Raw genomic sequence first — 14,570 nt, forward strand, 5'->3', positions numbered from 1 at the left:
CCTTTTTAAAACACTGGTCTAGTTGCGAATCCCTTTTGGCTAGCTCATAATTTCCACTTTTTGGAGGCCACTTTTTTCCCTTCTTGTTCTCAGCCTTTTCTGAGCTGCTCTGCCAGGTCCTGTTACTTCTTCTTCTAGTCCATCTTTATGTGGGACTTTATATGGGCCTGACACGCTTTGCTCTTGGTGGAGATGCATTAAAAAACAAAACCCCGAAAGTGTTCTCACGTGGTGGGTCGAGATGAATGTGCATGATGCTAATAAAGGGTAACGAATGCCGGCAGAACTTGCCGGAGGGTCGCGCCTGGGAGCAGGGCTGAGAATGAGCTTTTCCCCGTGTTGTCCTTCTTGCAGGGCAGAGACCACGGCAGCGCGGAGCTCAGCCACATGCTGCACCTCCGGAAGGGAACCTAGATCCCGGGCGGAGGAGCCCCGGCAGCCGCCGCGCTGCAGAGCATCCATCCCCTGCCAGCCAGGCCCGCACCCGGAGCGGCTGCGCCGGGCTGGGAGCAGGCTCTGCCAGCAGCGGGGTGCCCCTGCGCTGTTAATCATCCTAAAACAAATGAAGATGCTACACAAGATATATATAAATTGACATACTAATCAGTCCCATGGTTCCTTATTTCCTTGATAATAAACAGTGGAGTTGGCAAGCACCGTGGCGGCACAAGGCGTCTATATTAATCAAGAGAAGTTTGAGACACTGGAAAAATTAAACTTTATGTGATTTGGACAGCATGAAGAAGTTAAGCACTGTAACAAAAACCTCCCTGATGCTCACAATGACTGTTTGATACATTTGAAAAACAGCAGTGGATTCGAGGGCTGGAGAAGTATTAATTAATGAAACTGCCACTGCCTGTCATGCTGAAAAGCAAATTAAAAAAAAAAACACAACAACAGTGAGAGGAAGAATGGGGGGTGCAGGGAAAAGGTGGCATTCGGTGCTGAGAAAGCAATGCTTGATGAAGGATTAAAGGGACTAAAGAGAAAGACCGTCATTCTGCAATGGTTTGTTTCATTACAGTTTGGGGACCACTTGCATTTCTAGTGCTCTCGCTCTTGACTGCGCACCATTAATAGTATGTGAATATGGAAATTGAAACACTTCCCGAGAAAAGCTTCTATTCTGCTTTGGAAAAGAAAAGCTAGTTGAACACTAAGGAAAAAACCAGGCTTCTGTGTTTTACTCTCAGGACCTTTTTTGTTGTAACAGGGCTACTTTCTTCAACCTGGTCACAAAGGAAGTCTTCACTTAATGAAAAAATAAAAAGGAGAAAATAAAACATTCAGCTGTCTAACACCGCTGATCTGTCTGTTTGGAAGAGAAAAGGTGTCACTGAATGGATTCAGGCAGCCCTGGGGCCATAAGGTGCTCTCTGCTCCTGCCTTTGGTTCAGCAGACCAGCTGCTGCTCCTCCTTGGGCCCACTGATGTTCTGGAAAGAGGAGGAACTTCTTTTGTGGTGGCAGGTTAATGTTCATATAAATGTGTCATGTCTTGTACTTGGTGATCACTGGTGGTGTTAGGAAAAAAAAAAAAAGAAAAAAAAAGCTTTATATACCTCTTCTACAGTAACTCTTTAACTGCAAGTTTTCAAGGTGGGGTTGTGGCACATAACAGGTTGTTAAACCATGCAGTGTAAGCAATTAAAAATGTATTCCACAGATATAAATATTTTCTTTTCTTATTGCTGTGACACTATGTGTGATGGTAATATTTCTGAAAGTTTCAGATTTTGCACATATAATTTTATGCATTATCAAAAGTTACTGCTGCCTTGAAAGAAAATGTTCTGTGAAAATTTTTGCAAAAGCTTTACTAGTTTGTTTGTTTTTTTTTAATTGTAACATTTTGTAAAGGCAGGAAATGGAATTAAAACAACTAGCATGCTAAATATATTTTTCAAAAAAGCAATAATTTTACATGTACAGAAATGATGCTAACCTTTAATACAGGTGAGACCACAGTTTACTTAATACAGTAATGGGATAGTGCTGTTTTTGTAGAAATGGGCTTCTGACAACAGATTTGTTAAAAAAAAAAGGCAGAAAAAAACCTTAAAACGTGATCTTTCTGTTCTAACAGTTCTGTTCTAACTGGTGGGTGGGAGGGTGCTTTTTAAAGAAAATCTAGTCAGCAATTTGGGCTGGATACTACTTGTTACTTGTTTTGAATTACTTGACAGTTTTGTTACTTTGCAACATTTGCAACAATGCAAATTAACTTTCTTACTTATTTTTTTCAAACTAGATTTTCCTTATGCTATTACACGAGATGTGAACCAGAGTTCTCTGTAAGTCTCGGTGTAGTTAGGAATGTCTGTGCAAGTACTTAAAAGTGATTGTAATTAACTGTTCTGTGAGGTTATTTTGAGGGAGTTCGCATAGACACATTCCATTGTACACCAAAAAAAAAAAGAAAAAAAAGAAAAGAAAAAGTTAAATATTTTGCTGTGTTACTTAATGATTATCATTTTGGGTTTGCACTAGCTTTCTCTTTGGTTTTGATTTTTTTAATTACTTTTTTTTTCTTTTGTTTTGTTGCTTTTCTGAGTCATATTTTCCATGAGAGAAAGTAATGGTGACAGTTCAGGAATGCAAAAAAGCTAGTTGCTTAACCTGTTTGTTTGTGGTTTAGTTATTAAAAACTCTTCTATACCCAAAATGGCACAAAAGTGTAGTGTACATTTGTAAATTCTCTCTTTTTTTAAATTGTATTTTTTTTTTGGCAAGCTGAACTAGAAAATCTGAGTTAATATTTAGAGCCAAAATCTTCTTTCTGGAATTTTCTTCCCGAATTCTTGCCAGAGAAGCTAGTGCTGTCACTGCCATTGCCAGGGTACTAATCAGCAAAGTTTACAATCATAATTTAGCTTCATGAAGAACAACAGTAGGGGAAATCAGTTTAAATAATTATATGCTGTGTATGGCACAGAAGTGAGATTTTCACTTAATTAAACAAGAAATAAGAGTGGGTGGGGGAAAACCAACCTTAAGGACCATCTGTTTTTGAAAGTGAATCCCACGATTTCTGTTTTTTTTTTCTTTATCATTGTATTGTATTGATTTGTTATTTTAGTTAGACCATAGTATTTAAAATGAGTTGTGTTCTTATTTATTTAGTCAAATGGGCTTTGATCAGCTCTTTTAAGCAACGTGATAAGTTTTTTGGCATGACACACTCCTGTAAAGCCCTTTTATGACTGTTACAGGGACTTTCTACTACCTCTACCAATCTACTGTTTCTTCTTCTTAACAGGTTTTTATGGTGTTGCAAGTCTAATGTAACTTAGACAATAAAGGGTTTGATTATCTACACTGCAGATTCTCAGTGTATCTGCCATCTCTCTCTCTTTCTCTCTCTCCCTCTCTCTCTGGTTTGTGTGTGGTTTATTTTAGCTAAAGTGTAGGAGACTCTTTTATTGTGGCTGAAGCGAAAGACCTGCAGAGTATTTTTGTATCCTGAATGTTGTACACTGACCAAAAGTCCAGCTTGGAGAAACTTTATCCACAGTGCTAATCAGCTACATTGCCACCATACTGCATTCCTGAAATTCCTTCTGTCAGAAACGCTGTATAAATGGGTGCATTCTACAAAAAGTTAAGCCAGTTGGAAAGCCAAGACAGTTTTTGTTTTTTAAAACCTCTTAAAAGCCCTTAGTGATAAACCTTAGCATAAATTGCTGCCTCTCTCCTTCCAAAGACTGAGCCTTTAGAAAACAGCACATACTGGCAGGTGCAAAAAGTGGTTTGCTATTGACTGTAGGATACAGATTTCTCACTGGGGGATTTCCAGGCACTGATATCCTGCAGGTTTCATGGTAATCCCTGTAAATGTGTTGCTTTGGGAAACTTTGTGGTGTTGTTTACCCTGCTGGAGGCATCAGAGCGTGCGTGATGTTTGGAGCCAGCAAAATAACAAAATCCTGTTACTCTAGTGGGAGTGCATCCCTCCTGTTCACTCCTCCTCACACCTATGGAGTTCCTGACCAGGCCTGTGCTTGGTTTTGTTCCTCCTTGCCATATTCCCATGCTGGGCTACCTCAAGTGTATCTCAGCAGCTCCATCAGGAGTGCTGGAATTCATTGACATAGGTGGGGATTTGTCCTTGAAAAACTGATCTGTCACAAGGCCTGGAACAAAGCAAGAGGTAACTTCTTCATTAGATTCTTAATACTTAAAATATGTTGGATTACTGGGGGATAGGTTGCATTTTATGACAAGTCAAATTTCCCCTGCCTCCCTGCAAGCCACTATTTTTAAGCCAGCAGTTCTGTGCAAAGCACCAAATTGCAGAGTCTTCTCCACGTGTGCTCTCTCCTTTCTCTTCTGCTGCGTTTGAGGACCCCACACTTCAGGGCAGTCCAGTGTTCAGAGACAGAGCACAGGTGGATTCACTGAGAGCTCACAGGTAAGGAACACCAGCCGCTCCCAGTGCTTAGAGGGTAACACAAATGAAATGGAGTGTGTTGATACATGAAAAAACTTATAATTTAGTTTTTTATTACAAATTATTATGAAATTGTTGTTTCTGGATAGCAGCAAGTGGTGTAAAGCAGTTGAAGATAATTGAAAGCATAGACATGGTCCCCTATTAGCTGTTTGCTATGGGACTCTGGGAATGCTCTCACTTTCAAGAGGGACTGTACCCATGTGAGGACATCATTAGCTATCTCCAAGTATAGAGTAGCTGTTGCTTGTTTGTTTTTTTTTTTTCTTTCCTTCATGGGTTTATTAATACTGCATTTGGGAGGAGGAAAACCATAACCACCCTAAAACACTAGAAAATAATGCTCTTTTGTTTGAGGCTGCTAGTCACAGAGTAAATAGTACATGGAAAAAATAAATCTATGTATGTTGGGTATAAGCAAGTATTTCCAAAGTGACCACCAGCCACTGGTCAGAGTAAGGGATGCTTTTGCTAGTGAGAGAGGAAGGGGTATGTTGTGAGTGAGAAGCAGGCGCAGAGCAGGGGTTTGTTTGGTTCCCAGCTCTGTAGGCTGGAATACTGCAGTGGATGTTGCTCACAGGGCCATAAGAAAGACGAAGAAAGCCCATGAAAGATCACTAAGGAGCTAAGTTTTGACCACCTGAAATTGAAGTAGATGGAAAGCAGTCTCTGAGGAAGGCTGAAGCTGAGAACAGGACCAAGGAGAGGCCAGAAGTGGAGCGAGAAGTTCAGAGGGGAATCACCATTGAGTGAAAATATTGCCAAAAAGGGCAAAATCAACAGTTTGAGAGATGAAAAGAATTTGGAGATGGAGCAGAAACTGAAACCTAACCAGAAGAGTTGTGTGCCTATTGTAGAGGGCTTCTGTTGAAATGAGAGAGGAGGAGTGTGCAGACAGCTTCTGGGAAGATGGATTGGAAACTTCTGAAAATAAGCACATAATTTAATCTCAGTGAATCATCTTATTCTGCAAAAATGTTCTTAGGCTGAATGATGTTCTGAGAGAAAATAAGGGAATGCCTTTTCTGATCTCTGCTTTCTTGAGTGATGAATGAATCAGAGGTGAATAATTATGAGTAGTTGAGGGTGGACTGAAGGGTCCCTCCAGTACCTAAGGCATTCTGAGAAGCATATTGCTCTTCCAGAGAAACAAGTAGACTGATTAGCCCCAAGCAGGAATGGGGGGAAAAAAGGCAGGCAAGAAGGCTCAGTGTTCTAAGCAGATGCTGAACTGGAGCAATCCTTTGAGGATGCTAGAGGGTACGTTCAGATAGCATTCTGAAATACAGAATGTTTAAAGATGCCTTGTAGTATGTCGGATGAAAGAGCTGGAGATGCTTAAAGCTGTTAAAATGTCCAACACTAAAATGGCTTCAGACACTTGGCTCTTTCCTTTGTGAAATCCTTTGTATCTCAGACTCAAGTTGTTCAGGTGAGATTGGTACAGATGGCTTGATTTGTTTGTTCCTGTGTCATCAGGTGAGTTACTTGTGAGGAATTTAGAAAATGTGAGTTGCCCATGTTCCCTTTCTGTAAGTGAAAAGCTGTGCATGTCATCTCTCATCATCATCAACCCAAAGTACCACAGGAACATCAGAAGGCTTTTCTAAGCAGAGAAAAATGATTTATTTATCTTCTAAATATTCATTGTTATGATATGACATAAAATAAAAGGGACACTGACCCTCTGGTTCATCTTACTCCCAGAATTCAGCTTATTTTTCTGGGACAGGGCAGTGTTGTGCTTTGCCTGGGACAATTCACAAGCCAGTGGTGGTTTCTGAGGCCTGCAGGTTGTTACAGAGTGCTGGAGCAGTGCTCCAATAAACAAGTTCTTCTGTGAGGGACATTCCTTGGTGAAGGTAGGTCACAAACCAAACCATTTCTTGCTTTTGCCATGAGTTTTGATGACAGTCATGCTGCTGCAGGGACACTGGGTCTGTTCTTCCCCATGGGAGCCAGCAGTGGGAGGTCACTGCAGTCACCTCAGCCACAGAAGACCATGGATGTAAAGTGGTAACCAGGTCAGTGGCTACTGCTTTCCCAAATTTTCCTCCCTTGTGTTCCTCTCCTGCTTCAGAGAACATAGATGTGGGTGGATGGTTTCTTGCACCACACAGGAGCTGACATCTCCAAAGCTGCAAAGCTGGGAAGAGTTTTCTGTTTACAAGAAATCCACATCAGGAGCTTGCCTAGTCCTGTCCCCTCGGCTGGGGTTTCCTACCTGCTTGTCCTGACAAATGGCAAATCAGTTGTACATCCATGCTTCTGATAATGGGCAAAAGCCTGCTATGGATATAGGAACAATTGGCTTTTCCAAATATGATTTTTTTTTTTAATATTGGCAAGAGTAGAGAGTGTCATTGTTAGGGAGTGTTGGACTGCTTTGTTAGAGGTACAGGAGGAAGCTTAGTGCAGGTGTGACGTGAAGCACATTTTTTATCTCTAGGAACTGTAGGTCTAGTGGTAAGTTCTAGGGGCTCTTTACAAAGACAGATATTTGGAAATTTGCTAACAAGAGTTACGGAATTATGTGGATATTTGCTCAGGTCCTCAGTCTCTGGTTGCCTGCCATCCCTGTGCCCTGAGAGGACAAGGCTGCCTGCAGCCACTGGCCCTGGGCTGGCCCTGGGGTGCTGAAGGGGACCTGTGCTTGCTGTCACTTGTGCCAGCAGTGACACACGTGCACGGCTCTTCCTGGGCTCCCTCCCCTGACCTGCCTGCCTCCCAGCTCACAGCCACAAAAGGGGAAGCTCTGCTCTCTGCTCTCTGCTCTGCTCTGCTCTCTCACATCTCAGTGAGAACTGCAGGAACTTGCTGAGCTAGGCTGAGTGCAAGTGCTGGAGTTAAATCCGGGCAAACCCAATCAAATTCCAGGGGGAAGGACAGGCGGTGAGCAAGTGTCAAAATGATATGGGCCTTTTTCTTGCTGCTGGCAAGGCTGCTGATTTATGTCACAGCACCATTTCCAACACTACCCCCTAATGTACTAGTGCTTTCAGGGTTAGAAACATACAGAATTCCCTACAAAGTTACATAAGTTATTTCCATTTTGTCTTCTCTGACAGCATATGATATGAGAAATCCCATGGCTTTTAAGGTGAGGCAAGTAGAAGGGGAATAGTCCAAGTGGCAGCAGTGTTACTCTCCTAAGCTGCAACTTTTTCAGACCATGACATTTAAAGTATTTGGTAACTAGAGTTAATTCTGCTTTGCATTGATTCTGTTGAATAAACAGTGACTTTAAAATGAGGCACAGCTGGAGGCACCATTAAACCCACCTGAATTTTGCTTCTCAAGCTGTGTTTTCTGAGTATTCTGCAGAAAATGAGTCTTTGAGAGTTTTTAGAAAAAAATAAACAAGCTCCTAAATTTAGAGAAATCATCTTGACTGTAGCCAGAATGCTTCAGGAAGCTGAACTTGCAAGAAACAGGCTGAGATGGCACAGAGAGAAGCACCAGAGCTGCAGACCTAGCTGGATGGTGTTATTCCTGAGACTGGTTTGGTAAATACGATTCCAGGGAGTCCAGGTGCCTTGCAGGGCCTCCTCTGATAATTGTTCATGCCACTTTTGGCAGAATAATTTGTAAGATTACAGCTTCCTTCATTATATAAAGTGCTTGTTAGGTAGGTGTCCATCTCTGCTGGGTGCTGTATGGTAAGAGACATTTCCTGATGCTGAAGCTGCCATGGGCAGCCACGCAGAATTGATGCTGCACCAGCCCCGGGGGCAAATTCCCCCTCTGACCACGGCACTTACCTGCTTGAATGCCTTTAAGCTGCCTGTGGGGCAAACCAGTCGCAGCTTGGAGAAGGGAGGTGCAGTGCACAGCCCTGGCACTCCCGGATTCACCGACCTGCCTGAAACTCTGCTCTCACTGCAGCCAAGAGATGGCACAAATCGTGGTGGATGCTGCGCGTGTAGCTGCATGTATAGCTGCAGACTGAGCCCAGGGCAAGTTAGGGGAGAGCAGGGACTGTGGGAAGGGTGTGGTGACAATCTCTCTTTGCTGGGAGAGTCCTGCTCGTTGCCCTACAGCCCTCTGTAAAGGAAGATGTGTCCTTTTTTAGGCTTCCAAAGAATGCTCTAATGAGAGGACATTGAGTGTGGAAACACAAGAACTTGACAGTCCTAACCAGCCCAGGTAGTGATGAGGAAAGGTTGATACTTGGATGTTTCTTGGAGCCTTTAATTGTTTTCAATTATTCTGTCTATCTGTGGGCCTGTATTCCTTTTGTACCATTGGAAGGCAGTCTGTTTCTCAGAGGAGACTGAAAACCACTGGAGTTTTCTGTATCCATCACCTACATGGAAAATGGGGAAAAAAAAAAAAAAGGGACTATCTTCTCCTTCCCACCTGTGTGTATTTGAAGAAACTGCACTAACATCAATGGGATTTTTGCATAGATGCATGGCTGACTGTAAGGCAAATTTGATCTCCACTCAGAGATGCATGGGAACGTGATACTTGCCTGTTTACAGTTACTTTACACAGGGAAGGGATTAGAACAGAGTTTTCAGGATGATGGCAAAATGGTTCTGCTCCACACTTGTATTTGGGGAAGCTGTGACACTAGTCCTAAATCAAAGCTCTAGTTAAATCAAGAGATTAATGTGAAGCTGATGTCATGCATTAGTGCATAATATTTTAACTGAAGTTTCTTCTTTTGGCAAGAAACCCACTTAAAAAAAAACCCCAACCCAATAAAAAACTTGCAATAAAGTAGTCTCAGAAGATGGAGGTAAACAGATGTAGTTGTCCCAGTGAATCAATTGCGAATAAACTATGAAAATGATACTTAATGTACTTTAAAAGATTTGGCTTTAGTATGGAAATGATACCAGCTGAAGTGAAAGCAATACTATCTACGTGGGAAAGTGGCATTGAAATATTCTTTCTTTCTGCCGCCTTTTGTCAATAAGAGAGGCTTGAATTATGCATTAGCAAGCTATAGAGTTATGGAAGATAATACAGCAAGGTTATGAACCCAGAACAAAAGAAGGGGAATCTAGGTTCAACTCAGTAATATATCACTTGGAACATATATAAATGATTATAATGCTTTGCACATTATAAAGAGAGTAGTCACATATTTAAATGAGAACAGAGCCATTGCTTCAAGATTTTCTTCAAATATTAATTTTGGCATTGTAATTAGTTCTTCTTGGGAAGCCTTGCAATGTTCGGTATGCTTAGAGTTTTGTGGAATGTTCTAGAAAATTACTCTAGCAGATGTACTTTAGATGTAGGATTTTTCATAAATATCAATTTGTATTCACATAAACGAAATTCTGAATCTCTGGCTGTGAACAGTCATCTTTTGAAATGGGAGCAATCTTTGGACAAAGATGGTCAAAGCAATAGTAATTCTGAATATTTGGAGGAGAAACCATAAGTGAAGAATTATTCACAGCATTTTTTTTTCATTATTAATATTTTTATAATGTGCTTCTCTCCCTAAATTGACAAAAAGAGAGGGAAGCAAAATCCATCGGCTGCTCTGTTTGCTGTCTGCTGATAGTTCTGAAATGGCTTGTTCCCTTAGAGCCTTTTTCCTGAGTGACATCCCAGGGCTGTCACCTGCTGGGTGCTGATGCTTCTGCCCACCTTGGTGTCCACCCCAGCCCACCAGGCTGTGTCTACCCCTGCCAGTGCAGCAGGGGGAAAAGCAAGCAGCCCTTACCTAAGCCTGCCCTTAGCACCCCCAGTTTCATTTAAATTGCTCTGTACCTGTACAGGAGGGGTTCTGTCCCCAGGTCAGTTTTGTCTGGAGCTGGAGCCCTGTCTAGTTCTCAAAGATGGAGCAGCACAGGGCAGGGATTGTATCACAGGACAGAGCTCTGCTGGAACACCGAGTTTCCCAGTGGCCAGTGGGATCATTCAGCTGGCCCTAGGGGCACGGGATGACCCTGGGAGTTACTGCAGTGTTGGCTCTGAGGTTCTTGGCCATCCCACCCACTTTTACTTGGGCAAGTGTTGGACCCGGGTGCACTCAGGTCCTTCTTTGTCCACAGATTTGCTGCACAGCGGATGCAGAGCCCAGAGGCTGCACAAGCCTGTTGACATACGGTCTCCCCCTTTTTTGCTCAGCTCTGAGGCAGCCTGGCTCCTTTGGTCCTCTGTGCTGGGCTGTGGGCACCACCAGTCCTTGCTGTGCTGCTGCCCACACATGGCCATCTCCTGCTCCCAGATCGTGTGCTCCCTCCTCCTGCAGTGTCAGGGAAAAGATTCCATGTTTTTGTTGCTCTTACAAACAATGAAGCTCAGAAGATTTAATTTTTTTTTTTCTAGTAGGATTTTGAGCAGTGATCAAGTAGAGAAAAATAAACTACAACAGTTCGGGATTTTTTTAGTTTCTGGAAGCGAATTATGGACTTTAAAAACAAGGTCTTCTGGTGGCTGAAGCTGTTTACTAAATCAATGAGGCTTTTGAGGTGCACTTGCAGTTCCTTGAGCTGTATCATTAAACAAGTGTAAGTTAACCAACCTTCAGACCACTGTTATTACTTTTAATCACAGCTGAGGAGCTACTTAAGAAAACTATTGGGAAAAGCAAACCATTTCTTGAAGAGAGGAATAGGGAGTCCAAGGTAAGCATTTACCAGACACCAAGAATCTTTAGATCCATTTAGTGGATCTCATTATTTGGTGAATAAACCACCTGGCATTGCTTAGAAAAGCATCAGTATAATTTCTTTCCAAGACAGACCTAATTGTATAGCAGTGTGTGGCCACTATTTTCTTCCACTCCTGATCTGAGACTGGGAGTGCATGCCATGTAGTTTCATTCTCTTTTTCTTTCAAAAAGTTTCCTTAAAAAAGGAATAACTGTGGAGAAGGGGTGTTGTGTTGGGCTACCCCTGCTAACTGCCTTGCTAAAGAAAGGTGCCACCCAACCTCTTACAAAAGAAGCAAAATAACACACAGTTGCCCCAGCATTATTGTGCTCTGCAGTGAATGGTTATGACAGGGGAAACAGAAGAGACTTTGGGTTTGTCCTTTGTGTGGTTACTCTTTGGGCTCAGAGATGAGGGCTCCATTGTCTTGAATCAACCACCAGAAGCCTCTCATTTTCTTCCTCCTCATTACATAGTTCCAGTCTCCCGTGCACATAATTACGGAGTTTGTCGCTTCTGGTTCTGAGAGGAGGGGTAATTCCTGATGTTTGGTTGTTCTCACTACTTGTAAATTTTGAACACTGAATCTGACAAGTGTTCAGTCGGAACAGGTTGGGATGTTGCAGGGATATATGTACAACTTTCCTTAATTTCATTTAGCCACCCCTTGATTTGCTTTAGTCAAGGGACTGCTACATATTGCACAAGGCTTGGAGGATTTTTAAATTTGGGTTTCAATCCTGAGAACGTGGTGCACTGCCTATGATTAAGACTGACAGTCCTGGATGCACAGATCACTTCGAGTGAGTGATTTCCACTTGGAAGAAAACAAGGTCTCTGGGAAGAGGTAAATGCAAAGGAATTACCTGTGTTGTTTAGCCAATCCCAGTGAAAAGCGTGGCAGGGCTGAGATCTCAGGTACTGATGTCCTCCTGCAGATGTGAAGGCCACACCTTCATCCAGCTCTTTGCCTCTGCTTGTGCTTGTCTCCTTGTCACTGGGGTCTGCTGCCACCACTGGCTTTTTAGCGACCTTCTGGTTTCAGAGAGGCTCTGAGAGAATTGGGAAAGTGGGATCTGTGGAGGGTTGATGGCATTATCCTGACTTTTGTTAGCTGCTGTGGTACTCAATGACTGGAACTCAGAATGGATGAGGAATAGAAGAAATATACAGAAAACTTAACAGCCTGTGGAACCTCAGGGTGCACTGTCTTTGGTGCTAATGTCCATCAAGTGCTAATTTTGTTGCTACACAGCCCAAATAATTTTATGCTTTTTGTAAAATTTTTAGAATTTTCCAACTCTTGGAAATTTAACAGGAGTAATGTTTGATTCATAAAACATAACACAGCTTAAAAAAAAAGGCAATGAGGATACAGGCAGTTTCTGGGTAGAAAGCAGTTCACAACTTGGGTGGTTTCAGGTCAGTTTTGGGTCTCATGCAGGCTGAGAAAAAAAGCTGCTGCTGCTTTCTATAAAAATAAGAGCCTGTCCTTGCTCTTCATTTCCAGTACTTATTATTTTTACCACATTCATATATTTATATTTTGCTTTTGGAAGACACAGGGACAGAATGATACTCCTTTGCCCCTGATCTCACTGTGATTATCTAACATAAATCTCCCTTTATAATCTTATCACTGGGCAATTCGGTTATTCTAAATGTGAGCCTTCTTGCCCACTAATCAGTTCATCTTCAGGTTTTTAAAAGCCCTATTTCATAATTCTGCACATTCCAATTGCTTCTGAGTGTCCAGCCCCGCTCTGCCGTCACTTATCCCCTTCTCCTTCCTTTCTGACAAGGCAGGCTCTTTCTCCCGCTCACAGTCTTTGCATTGCTTCCAAGTTGATGCACATAGTCATTTGTAATCAAGGCTGTAAATTGTATTTAAAGCTGTACTGCACTATCCATGGATATTTGAATCATAAATGAGAGTATTGTCCTGCCTGTACTCTCACTTATTCTTTCAGCCGTAATAGATCCTTTCATTTGTGCTCAATTAGCTTTTCCACTCCCGCTTTCAGACCCTGAAAGTTTCCACTCTTTTCTTCAGGTCTTGAATGCTGATGGTGTGGCCATGTTTGCCTCTACCCCATAATTTGTTTAGCTCTTTTGTACCACAGATTTCCCTGAATATGGTTTGTTTGTTTTGACAAGTCCAAACACCATGACTATATTGTGCCATAAAACAAAAATGTTCCCTTTAATTATTGCTGGGGCACTGTGGCTCTGGGATCGGCCTCTTGGGTGTTTTGGCTTTTGTCTCCAGGTTGAACATTAACAGAATTTTTCTAGAAGATTGATATAAAACTTTTTTTAAAAATTTTTGTTTTGTTTGCTTGTTTATTGGGTTTTGGAGGGTTATTTTGTTTTTTTTACTCGGATAGAGCAGTGAGCCAAATCGCAGCAATCATGTGTCAGGAAGAGTCACTTTTAGACCAGCACCCCGCAGTGTGGAAGCACACAGAGTGCCCTTCCTTGTGCTGCAGTGCCCTGATGCTGGGGCAGTCAATCCAGCCCCCTCCAGGGCCAGCTCTGCCCTCCTGGCTCCAGGCACAAAAGCCTTGGGGGAGCTGCCAGCTGCTCCTGCCTGGGTGCCACAGTTCCCCTGGCACTTCAGCCTGGTGCAAAATGAGGCTCTTCATATTTTTAATGACTTGTCCCGCTGCCGGCACAGCGGGACATTTTATTTTTGCTGACATCTCCAAAGATGGAATTAGAGAGAACGAGGGTTTCCTTTTCCCTGTGCATTTTTGAATTCACTTTTTATTTACTTTTTTTGTGTCTTTCTTTTCTGAGAAAAAAAAGAAACAAAACTCAGAGAAAATCAGCTATAGCTTCACTTCCTTTCTTTGTACTACAAAATGTGCACATACTTTTGCAGTGTGATCAGGCAAGGTTTTACTTCTCTTCTTGTGCTCTTCTTGTTTTATAATTATGGGCTGATTTTAATTTTTTTTAATTGATGTTCGTTTCTGTTTTGAAAGTATTTTTAGGGGAATTTTCTTTCACTTTGAACACAGCTGGCATGTTTAAATAAATGTTTCTCTTCTGCACTGAGCCCTGGGATAATGTTGCAGGCAGAGTGATTGATGTCTGTTTGAAACTAACATCTCAGAAATTATTTTGTGATCCTCTTCCAAGAGGAAGATGATCATGACCTTTCCTTCCAGGACTGTCCATGGTTGGAGACAGAATCTAGCTGGATCCTGTTTTGGGTGAATGTTGTCCTTTGTGTTTTGAAAGTTTTAGTAGGCTTTCTCTTGCTATAGATAGCCATCCCTATTTTACTCTAAATATTTTCCAATCCTGTGATATGCTAGAGTTAAAAAGTAAAACTGAAAATAGTATATATCTCTGATGGACTAAAATGAAGAATGTTTCATGTTGTGTGTAAATGCACACAAAGAAGGAGAGAGACAAAGACAGTGCAAGTGTTAGGGTATTCATCTATGATGTGAAATTGAAAGAAAACCATGAAAATACAGCAGCTAAGAA

General features: G+C 42.0%; 1 protein-coding gene across 1 annotated transcript in view; it reads left to right on the top strand.

Moving 5' to 3' along the window:
- Window positions 1-3,298, top strand: part of ZNF516 (zinc finger protein 516) — a 102,235-nt gene extending 98,937 nt beyond the window's left edge. The window contains exon 6 of the mRNA XM_058040491.1: window positions 355-3,298. Coding sequence (XP_057896474.1) covers window positions 355-414 — 60 coding nt within the window. The 3' untranslated portion in view covers window positions 415-3,298. The remainder of the gene's footprint in view (window positions 1-354) is intronic.
- The last annotated feature ends 11,272 nt before the right edge of the window (window positions 3,299-14,570 follow it).

This window comes from Melospiza georgiana, chromosome 1, assembly GCF_028018845.1.
Source record: "Melospiza georgiana isolate bMelGeo1 chromosome 1, bMelGeo1.pri, whole genome shotgun sequence".
Lineage (NCBI taxonomy): Eukaryota > Metazoa > Chordata > Aves > Passeriformes > Passerellidae > Melospiza > Melospiza georgiana.